Source organism: Apis cerana, linkage group LG9, assembly GCF_029169275.1.
Source record: "Apis cerana isolate GH-2021 linkage group LG9, AcerK_1.0, whole genome shotgun sequence".
NCBI lineage: Eukaryota > Metazoa > Arthropoda > Insecta > Hymenoptera > Apidae > Apis > Apis cerana.
The window spans coordinates 7,582,228-7,594,038 of record NC_083860.1 but is presented as its reverse complement, the minus strand read 5'-3'; the positions used below and the strand labels follow the sequence as shown (position 1 = coordinate 7,594,038).

The 11,811-nt window shown below is 20.9% G+C and overlaps 2 protein-coding genes across 2 annotated transcripts; both read right to left on the bottom strand.

Moving 5' to 3' along the window:
• Positions 1 to 246: 246 nt before the first annotated feature.
• Positions 247 to 4,323, bottom strand: LOC107994825 (galectin-8). Its single transcript, XM_017051949.3, has 7 exons — positions 4,181 to 4,323; positions 2,588 to 2,673; positions 2,237 to 2,441; positions 1,969 to 2,166; positions 1,809 to 1,897; positions 1,531 to 1,725; positions 247 to 1,390 (listed from the first exon to the last, which is right to left on the bottom strand). Exons 1-7 carry the CDS (start codon positions 4,271 to 4,273, stop codon positions 1,240 to 1,242), a joined length of 1,017 nt encoding a protein of 338 aa, XP_016907438.1. The 5' UTR covers positions 4,274 to 4,323; the 3' UTR covers positions 247 to 1,239.
• Positions 4,324 to 4,689: 366 nt separating this feature from the next.
• Positions 4,690 to 11,602, bottom strand: LOC107993062 (glycogen phosphorylase). The gene is made up of 11 exons (XM_017049259.3): positions 11,303 to 11,602; positions 8,236 to 8,337; positions 7,828 to 8,142; positions 7,638 to 7,749; positions 7,400 to 7,559; positions 6,772 to 7,242; positions 6,574 to 6,688; positions 6,328 to 6,510; positions 5,912 to 6,259; positions 5,485 to 5,814; positions 4,690 to 5,357 (listed from the first exon to the last, which is right to left on the bottom strand). Exons 1-11 carry the CDS (start codon positions 11,543 to 11,545, stop codon positions 5,202 to 5,204), a joined length of 2,535 nt encoding a protein of 844 aa, XP_016904748.1. The 5' UTR covers positions 11,546 to 11,602; the 3' UTR covers positions 4,690 to 5,201.
• Positions 11,603 to 11,811: the final 209 nt, after the last annotated feature.

Below are 11,811 nucleotides of genomic sequence, written 5' to 3'. Positions count from 1 at the left end.
AATCAATGTGAAAATAATTATTTTACAAATTATTTCAATACTACATAATATGCAGATATTTAAATATATTTTATAATTTTAATTAATTTTTAAAATACAGTAATTTTTAAAATATAGTAAATTTTTAAAATATAGTTTTCTAAAAATATTTATTTTTATATATATTTTAAAAATATTTATAATGAATAAATAAAATTATAATATTTATTATATATATTATTTAAATTTGATTATAACTATTATATATAAATTTTTAGAACAGTTTTCCTTTATTTCCTTTATATTTTATTATATTTATATTATATTTTATATTATCCTTTAATTCCTTATATGTCAAAAATTAATATATTAATGTAAAATGTTACAATTTATATTATTTTTTTTATTATATTACATTACATTTTTCGAAAAAAAAATGATAAACATAATATTTGAGAAATATTGATTTTTGCAAAGTACAATATAAATTATATTTAAAATTTTATTTAACAAATATATATAAATATATTATTATCTACAAGTTATATTTTATTGTACATAAAATAGCGGATCAATTTTGAAGAATAGAGTCAAATGAATATAAAAGTTAATACACGAAAATATCGATTGATTAAATAATCAATTTAGAATTTACATTAAATGAAGTGAAGCAGAAATAGAATGAAATGACGAATAAAATTTTTATTCTATCTTCATTTCACTTCATTTAAAACAAACTTAATAAATAAAGATTATTTTTTATATATTAAATTTTGATTTCTATATTTGATTTGTTCTAAAAATATTCTATGAATATATTATCTATTTATATATCAACAAGCTCTAAATGGTTGTACAGTCCAAACACAAATCATTATTTGAAAAAATTGACAATCATAGCAAGCAATAGCAAGCATAGATAATATAATTTTTTCAAGTTTCTTTGATAACAATTCTTTAAATTAATTCAATCTTCATCCAAACTTTTTACTACTCAAGATAAAGAAAATGAAATATTGATAAAACATTATCAATTTGTGTTTTGATTGTGCAGTTATTTTGAGCTGAAAATCATATACAATCTGTCAATAATATAAATGAATTTTAATCAATAATGAAATATTATTCCAAAAAGTTTATCTTTATAAATAGCAAAAAAGATAAATAGGATAAAAAAAATCATTATAATGATTATATATATATATATATATTATATATATATTAAATAACAAATAATTAAAAATTTTCAAACCAAAAATTTTAATTTGAATATGTTATAGCTAGTTCGTGAAGTACGATATCTCCAGATATTTTAAGAGTATCAATGATGGATGGTTGTAATCTGTGTTTGAATTCACCAATCATTTTGTTTCCTAACCATATTGTATATGCTTCAAATTCACATCGAATTCTACAAAAAAAAACAATAAAAATGTGAATTAAAAATTCAACAAAAAAAATTATTTAAAAAATAATTAAAAATTAATTAATAATATCATTAATTATATTTGTTTCAATAAAGTTTTTTGCAGGATATTTTTTTTAACTTACGTCAGAAGAAAATCACGACCAGGCATCCATGACAAATGACCTAAATGCCTTTCTTCATATCCCCAAGATCCATTTGTCCAGAAATTCATTACAACATAGGGTACATTGCTGCCATATAAAAAACGAGGATTTAAATGTAATGCAATTACTGGATGTGGATAAATTGCTTTTCCTTTTTGTAGATTTACGTAAAATCTATAATCAAATATATATAAAAATTAATTATTCCCTATTTTTTGTTTAAAATTTTTTTAATCCTAAAAATCATAAAAACTTACGAATGTGGAAGAAGTTTCAATCTTCCTGCAATGAAAAGTCTGGTTCCTATTTTAAATTCATTTTCAATGTCTACTGTGATTGGAACATCCTATATATAATTATTTAATAGTAATTTTAATTGATAAAAAACAAATATAAAATAATTAAAAAAAAACTTACAAGAAAATCGATGAGTGGTTGATCAATTTTTAAAGTTAAAATGTTATTTGGTCTGCATAATTTTGGATCAGGATAAATGAATAATTCCAATTGTCTAAATCTAGCATCTTCTAATGATCCATTAATTTCTAGATTTATTATATCTTCAAGAGGTATTCTATATGCAAAAGCACAAAAATGTTCTCCATTTACTGCAATCTAACAAAATTAATCTTGAAAAGAATTGCTATAAAATTTATAATTATATCAATCAATCTTTAATTCTTACTTGATATTCATTAGCAGTACAAAAAATTAAAACATGCACATAGGAATTGCGCCGAAAAGCAATATGTCCTGCAGGAGAACAAGTTTCTTCCTCTTCCCAACAACCCTTAAATTTTGAATTTCGAACCACATAACCTCTGTCTAATCGTGCATTAAAATGCAATGCAATATTTTCAGCCTTTTTGCACAATAAATTAACTGAAAATCTATAAAAATATTTAACAATTTATAATATGTTTAACAAATATATGTTTTGATTTCTTTATATATATATATATATATATATATATATATGATTATTAAAATTTATAAAAATTTCAATTATAAGATTTTTCTTACGCTAAGATATCACCTCAAAGCATCAGGAGGAATATATCCCGTAATCACGATAGCTGATGTTGGTTTCAGAGGTTGTAATGGAACAGGTTTTGAAGCATTCTAGAATATAATGTGTGCATATATTTAATTAGAAAAATACATTATATAAAAAAAATTTACTATTAAAATAAAATATAATAATATAATAAATTTACCAGCGAAAATTATATTGTTAAAACATTCCATATGAGAATAAATATAAATCATATTAATTAATGTTTTCATTTGGTGCGCAATCACCAGAGTATAGAGATAAGATTTTAAAAATAATAAACTGCATTCATTTTGTTTTTAAGTGTTTTTAATGAATTTTTATTGCATTACGAAAAATCATTAATCTAATACTGTTTAATCATTTATATAATTATTTACCCTATTATATCATTATATAATTATTTACTCTGAGAATGACGACCGATGAAATGTATTATTAATAAAATAATTTTTTTTATTAAAGATATTTAGATTATAAATAAAGATAAAAGAAAAATTAGGAAAAGGATAGTAATACGATAATATAAGTGCTTGTAAAACAGTACATATAAACTAGTCAGAGTCCGGATACGAATCTTCGACATTAGTCGCCATCAGGATTATTTTACTATTTGTGTAAATATTCATCTTCATTTTCTTAATACAAGATAAGTATTCACAATTATTTGAATCTAAATGAAGAGAAAGACAGAATTAAAAAAATTTTATTATTATATTATTTAAAAATTTAAAAGTTTTATTATTATATCTTAATATTTAAGCTAAAGCCATATTTATTTCATAATTTTTAATATAAAAAATATAATTTTTATAAATATCTTTTGTCAATTTATAATAAATTGTATTTTAATATTTTTTATAAGATTTAAATAAATTAAGTTTTAATTTAGATTAAAAATTAAAATAGAAAAGAAATTAATTAACTTATAATTTAAAATTAGCATAATCGATATAATTATTAATCAATTTTATAGAATATCTTTCTCAATTTAAAAAATAAGAAAATATTTTAAACATTTGTAATGTAACGAATTCAAAATATTTTATATTTAATATCATACATATACATATGTGTATATATATATATAAAATAAATAGGTTATAAATAAAAATTCAATCTTTTTTTACATTATCAATGTTTTAATATTTAAATATAATTACAAAAAAAAATAATATATTCACAATAAATTTATTATATTTACCTAATTGAATATATAACGTAATATAATTCATCACAAGCTATTTATAACTCAAATTAACTAAAAGAATTGATGGAAATCTATTTTATATGAAATAATATAAAGCATATATTTGTTTTGTTAATTGATGAACATTAAATTGATTAGAATTAATTATTAATTATATTTAAAGCAATGTAAATTTAGCTTGATTAAAACTTCAATTATTCCTCTATATATTATACAATTAACTTCTTTCATTATTGAATGATGAATTCAATTTTATAACCTATTCTTTTGAAAGAATAAGTAAGATATGTATATTTTATTCATTATATTGGTAAATCTAGATTTTTAGTATCTATGACTCAATTATATTATCGATCGATACTCACTAATGGTACTGTTTCTTCATCGACAAATGAAAATTCACGAAGAGCATTTTCTTTTGTTTGTATGAAAATTTCATGAACTTGATGTACAGACATATTTCTTTAATAAGTTTCAAGGATGATTTATTGAAATATCGCCTCGTTTTAAGCCGCACTTCTAGTGTAATAGCGATATCTTTATTTACATTTTTGATCTATTCACAAATATATATTTCATTCGATAAAAAACGATTTTATTTAAAAAAACAATTTATTTTTTTTATTGAAAAACTTTGATTTATTTACATGAAATTTTTTAATATTAATTTTTTTTAGAATATAATCATTAAAAAATAAAAAAAAATAATGTATTTATAACATATTTTATTATATAGAATTATTTTTTTTCTTTAAATATAATAATTTTTTCAAAATTTGAAAATAAGCATTATATTAATATTTTTTATATTGCAAGTGTATAGATATATATTTTTTCTTTAATTCCTTTTTTTTTTATTTCAACAACCAATAAATTCATTATTTTTTATTTTTATTTCAGATACTTTATTTACAAGTAGAAAAATATTAGTAAAATTATTTCATTGCTTCTATAACTTTTTTTCGACTAGATTGTTCTATCAGAAATATTTTATTTTAAAAAATATATATATTCATAATTGATATTTATCTTTAGTAATTTAAGAATACAATAAATTACTTTTTTATATTAACTTTGCTTTAAATTATCAGTCGATAATTGTTAACATAAATTTTTGAAAAATTAAGGCAGTATATGTTTTACTAAATAAATAATTTACAATTACTATATGATTTTATATTTCACTCAATGCAGAAGTAATAAATAATGAATTAAATAAATAATGAATTAAATTTTTAAGAAATTCTAAGTCATTTTAATAAAATTTTATATTAATATTCTTATTTTATTGATTTTGATGTAAAATTATGCTCGTTTATAGAAGATATTCGCTAAAATAAAATAAAAAAAAAACTATTATTAATATACATAATAAAAAGTCATGAATTAAATATCTCGTGGTTCATGAGGTGCTGGAAGTCGTTGCCAAGATGGCTCAACGCCCCAAATTTCACGAGCATATTCTGCAATAGTTCGATCCGATGAAAATTTTCCTGAAGAAGCTATATTATTAATTGCCATTTCAATCCATTTACTTTCATCCTGAAATAATCAATTAAAATATGAAACACAATAATTGAAAAATATAATCATTATTCTTAAAAAATTGCATCATATTTTTTTTATAGATTTTATGTAAATATATAAATATTTTTATCTATTGACACACCTGATAAACTTTACTGACATGATCTTGCATTTTTATATAGCTCTCATAATCGGCAAATAAATAAAACCTATCCCAATTTAATAAAACATTAGTAATATCTTTAAATTCATCTGGATTATTGGGGCTGAAAAAGCCACTCTGAATTTGATCGACGCATTGTTTTAATTCTGGTATTCTATTATAATAATCATAAGCATTGTATCCTTTTCTTTTTAAATCTTCTACTTCATCAACAGTCATACCAAAAATGAATATATTTTCATTACCCATTTCTTCAGCCATTTCTACATTAGCACCATCTAAGGTACCAATTGTCAAGGCTCCATTTAACTAAACAAATATAAAATGAAATATTCATAAAATATAAATTATAAATTATATATAAAACATATAATATAAAAATAAATTGCATATAAAATATACTTACCATAAATTTCATATTTCCTGTACCGGAAGCTTCAGTACCGGCAGTAGAAATTTGTTCACTCAAATCTGCTGCTGGAATTATTTTTTCTGCTAATGTAACTCGATAATTTTCAAGAAAAATGAATTTTAGTTTATCACCAACAATAGGATCGTTGTTTATAACATTTCCTACACTACAAATTAACTTGATAATTTTTTTGGCTAAATGATAACCAGGCGCAGCTTTTCCTCCAATCATCACTGTTCGAGGAACGAATGATGCAGTTGGATTTTTTTTTATTCTATTGTATAACGTGATTACGTGTAAACAATTTAAAAGTTGCCTTTTGTATTCATGTATTCGTTTCACCTATTTTATGAAAGCATGCATTTCAGATTAAATTTGTACATAAAAAAAGATTAATTTAATGTGATTACTTGAATATCAAAGATGGAAGCAGGATTGACTTTAACTCCATAATCTTTCTCAAGCATTTGCGTTAATTTTAATTTATTTTCTTGTTTCACTTTCATAACGCTACGTTGGAAAACCGGATCTTTGGCCCATTGTTTTAATTGAGAAAGTTGTTCTAAATGTACTGTCCAATCACTGCCAATTTTCTAAACAACAATAAATAATAATTGAAATTGAAATGAAAAATTATGAATAATTATAATACCTACTTCTTCGATAATATCTGAGAGATTTGGATTACACAGAAGCAACCATCTTCTTGGTGTAATACCGTTGGTTTTATTTTGAAATTTTTCAGGCGTTAGTTCATAAAAGTCTTTAAATCTAAAATAAAAATAAAATGAAATCTATTATCAAAAATATTATTTATTAAAGAAATCAGATTTCAAATGCTCAAAAATACTTACACGCTTTGTTTCAAGATTTCCGAATGTAGTGCGGCGACTCCATTGATAGCATGACTACCAACAATTGAAAGATGCGCCATATTAACCCTTTTTTCACCCTCTTCCTCGATCAAAGACATACGTCGAAGACGATCTACATCTCCTGGATATTTAGCAGAAACGTCTTGTAAATGAAGGAAATTAATATGATAAATAATCTGCAAATGTCTTGGCAGAATGCTTTCTAACATGCTTGTCGGCCATCTTTCTAAAGCTTCTGGAAGAACTGTATGATTAGTATAAGCGCACGTTTTCGTTGTGATGTCCCAAGCTTTTTCCCAAGGTAATCCTTCAACATCGATAAGGATTCTCATAAGTTCTGGAATAGCCAACGAAGGATGGGTATCATTTAATTGAATAGCCACTTTATCAGGAAACATATCAAAGTCTGTTCTATGATGCTCTCTTGAACCAAATTTGCTAGCTTTATACCTATAAATAATATGTTAAAAATTATTAAATATTATATATATTAAAAATTATATATATTAAATATATAATTATAAATAATTATAAAATATTAAATATATTAAATATAATTTTTTGATAAAATATATATGTAATATATATTATTAATAATCAAATTAACCTTCGTATAATATCTTGAAGAGTTGCTGCTACCATAAAATATTCTTGCTTTAAACGTAATTCTTTGCCTTCAAAAAAATTATCATTAGGGTATAATACTCTAGAGATATTTTCTGCCAAATTGCGATCTATTACAGCTTGAATATAATCACCATCATTAACTAAAAGAAGAATAATTTGTTTTCATATAATCAATTTTAATTTTTAAGATATAAAATATAATAAAAAAAATTGCCTACAGAATTTCAAATTAAATTCCACAGGAGATTTAGCAGACCACAATCTGAGAGTATTAACAACATTATTTTTGTATCCAGGAACTGGGTTATCATATGGCATTGCAAATACAACCTAATAAAATGTAAAATATATATTTTTATTTTATTAATAACTTTAACCATTTAACTAATTTATTTTATTTGTACTGACTTGCGTATTGATCCACTTTTTTCCTTCAGGAGTATCAATCACTTGTCCATAGAAGTTTACTGGAAGCATAAATTCTGGTCTTGCTTTTTCCCATGGATTTCCATAACGCAACCAATCATCTGGTTCTTCCACTTGTTCTCCATTTTTTATTTTTTGTGCGAAAATACCATATTCATATCGAATACCATAACCATAAGAAGCTAGACCAAGAGTAGCCATGCTATCCAAGAAACAAGCTGCCAATCTTCCCAAACCTCCATTTCCTAACCCAGCATCTTCTTCAAGCTCTTCAAGCTCTTCTATATCCAAACCCATCTATAATAATTAATTTTTTTATATAATTTTCCTTAAATTTTTTATTAATAATTAATTTTAAAATTTTAATAAGAAATTTTATTTGAAATAAACCTGATACATAGCTTCATCACAAGCACCTTGAATACCCAAATTAATCATAGTGTTTTGAAGAGTCCTTCCCATGTAATATTCCAAAGATAAATAATAAACTCTCTAAACAGAAAAAAACAGGCTAAAAATATGTTATAGAAAAAAATAATAATAATATTTTGGAAATTTTTAATTATATAATAAAATTTTAAAAAATTAAAGATAATCTATTTAAAAATAAAATAATAAATATATTCAATTATACTTGGAGAAAAAATTATATTTTATATACATAAAAACATACCAAATATTTTTTTAAAGAAATATAGAAAACTCTGATTCGAAATGCAATAAAAAAGTGATCGATTTTATATTGTAATGATTTAAATTCAATTTTATTGTATCTTTCTTATATTTATTATGAAATTAATTAATGATTAGATTTTGATATTGTATGGTGATTGATAATCCATTGACATTACAAATAAATTGAGCAGACATTTTGAAACGAGAAAGAAATGAAAAATAATGCCTAGTTGAAATTGATCTTTATTGCGATCGACGATTACTCCACACAAAATTTTACAAAATTCTTTTATTTCATATGTTCAAGAATATGTTTGTTTATAATTAATATAATATAGATAATATATAGCTAAAATTATTAATGTTAATTCTAAAAAAAAAACTATAGTATCCTCATAAAAATTGAACAAATAATAATTATTTTGCATAAATAAAAATAAATAAAAAATTATAAAAAATTATTTTGGAAAAGATAATAAAGCAAACATTTATCGATTTATTTTATATATATATATAAAGAATTATGAAATTTATACTTTTTTTATAGCAATATTATTATAGTCTTAATTTTTTTTATCGAAAGAAATTAAAAATTGTAATATTTTATGTAAAATATAATATTATTTTACAAATTTTATAAATTTGTTGTTTATTTAATAAAATTTGATTCATTTTTTAAAATCAATTTTTCAAATGCGATTGTATATATAATTTTTAAAATAGTTTATAAAACAGCTTAGACAGTATTCTCAAAACTTTTGTATAATATAATGGGACTATGTTCAAATGTAAATCATAGATAGATTAAATGTGACTTCTTAAACTTTAATGGTCGTATCACGTGATTATATTGTTCAATTTAGTATTATAAATATCTTCATAAAAAAATATTATTTGTAATGCTTTTCATGTTCAATTTCTTTTTATTTCTTTTAATCATATAATCATTTAATAATTATAAATTATTTATGTAATAATATATTTATATATTTCTATTCTATTCTATTTTATATATGTAAATGCTATAATGCATTAATTTTAATTAATGATAATTTTCAATCAAAATTTGTGTAGTTGTATAACAATTATAATAGCATTTCTCATTTGTCTATATTATATTTATTTTATTTTTGTTCGCCTACATTTAAGAATGTGTCATAAATCATAGTTCTGTTTTTTGGCATGTAACTATGTTTCTCATAGTATTATATTATATATTATATTCTCATATTTTTCTTTATATCGAATTGTTTTTCTCTTCAACATTTCTATAATTGAATATATTTATTACTTTTTCCTAATTTTAACTTTATTTTTTTTCCCTTATTTTAATAAGATTTTCTTCTTCTATTTGAAGTTTTATTATTTAGTAATTTATAATTTAGTTTTATAATATAATAGTATAATTCCTATTCTTCCATCTTTTTCTTTTACATTTATTTTTCAAATTTATTTTCGTATTCTTCTTTGTATTTTTCTTTCGTTTTTTTCTTTGTATTTTTAGATTATAATCTTTTAGATATACGAAAAATATAATTTTTTATAATAATATTTTCAAGAAAATTTATATTTAATCAAATAATTAAAAAAATTATCCAACGATTATATTTTATTTAATTTATTTATTGATTAAAAGTTGTTCTTGATAAATTTAGATAATTAATATGAGTTTATTAAATTAATTATATTAAATTAAATCTTATTATATTAAAAAAATAATCAATAGTAATAAATAATATATACATGATGTATATACGAAATAATCATAAATTTGTAAATAATTATTAATAATCTATAGATGTAATTGGAATACTTTCAAAAATGGATGGTTTTATCTTGACATTGCTTTGAAAAGAATGAAAATTGTTTGGCTTGAAACCTCAGGATGAGGCGATTATAAGGCCAACCGAAAATAGACACAACAACATGTTGCATCTTGCATTTTGAAGGTTCATTGCAATATAGTGCTTCTATAAGTATAAATAGTATGCATATAAATGTACTGATCATTATATTAACAAAAATTTAAAAATTTTATTAGGAATTTTACTTTGCTTAAAAACTTCATTAAATAATAACAAAATATATTTTTATTACAACTAAATATTTATTTTTCATTTATTTGTTTTGATTTTTATTATATTTTATTATCAAATTATATTTTACTTAATTTTATTTTACTTTTATTTTTCTTCGTTATCTAATAATAAATATATTTTTATTACGATCAAATATTTATTTTTTATTTGTTTATTTATTTTAACTGAATATCATATAATGTTTTACAATAGTTTAAAGATAAGTTTAAAGATAAGTTTTCATTGATAAATATGGTAATGAGCTAATTTACTTAAATTAATTAATAATAAGAATAAGTGGAAATTTCTACTTTTTTGTCTATTTTTGCATTTTTATTTTAAAATTATCAATTATTTAAATATAATTAATTTAAAGATAATGTGAACAAAAAGTAATAAATTGATAAATTATAAAATAATTAAGAAATATTTAAAAAAAGATAATTTAGCAAATGAATTCTATTAAAATGCAGAATAAAATTCATTAATTCTTTAAATATTATACATAAATAAATAAATAACAATTGCAACAAATATAAGGTAAGTATGAAAATTATACTTACCGGCAATCATTAAATGAATTATATGAGAAAATTGCCACTATTAATTATTATAATCATTTTACATTCAATTTACATGTATAAAATATTTCATAAAATATATAAATTAAATAGATAAAAATAGATAAAAATATAATGGCATACTTTTGGATCTTTCTCGTAATAGTATTGCTGAGTGCGTATCCATCTAGAAACTAAATTGTCCTTGACGCTGTGTGCCAAGGCGAAGAAATAATCTCTGCTCGTAGCCACATTACGATCCTTCACAAGGGTGTAATGAAGATGTCTATTGAATGTTTTCTTGAAATTTCCTACATTTTCCACATCAACAATCCCGCGAACAGATATCTGTTTTCTTTTTTCTTGATCTGTTACTGAGGCTGACATTTCTTTTTAATTATTTTTTTTTCTTTTAAAATACAGTGCTTATCAATATAAAACTATTTTGTTTTCAATTTTTGTTATTTTACTTTTGTTACACAAAATCAACAATTCTAATACTTTAAATTTAATTCAAATTTCTATTATTTTTATGAATTTTTCTTTTTTTGTAAGAATTCCTGTATTAAATTTGTAATTGTATATTTTGAATTAAATTATAGAATTATTCATTCACAGATAGTAATATTCTATATATAATATAATATTTTTAT

Coding starts and splice junctions, on each gene's coding strand:
- LOC107994825 (XM_017051949.3), bottom strand. CDS start 4,273: ATGTCTGTACATCAAGTTCATGAAATTTTCATACAAACAAAAGAAAAT. Junction 2,674..4,180: donor ATGAAGAAACAGTACCATTA/GTGAGTATCGAT, acceptor ATTATATTCTAG/AATGCTTCAAAACCTGTTCC. Junction 2,442..2,587: donor ATTCCTCCTGATGCTTTGAG/GTGATATCTTAG, acceptor ATATTTTTATAG/ATTTTCAGTTAATTTATTGT.
- LOC107993062 (XM_017049259.3), bottom strand. CDS start 11,545: ATGTCAGCCTCAGTAACAGATCAAGAAAAAAGAAAACAGATATCTGTT. Junction 7,243..7,399: donor CTTCAAGATATTATACGAAG/GTTAATTTGATT, acceptor TATTATTTATAG/GTATAAAGCTAGCAAATTTG. Junction 6,511..6,573: donor TCTCAGATATTATCGAAGAA/GTAGGTATTATA, acceptor ATTGTTGTTTAG/AAAATTGGCAGTGATTGGAC.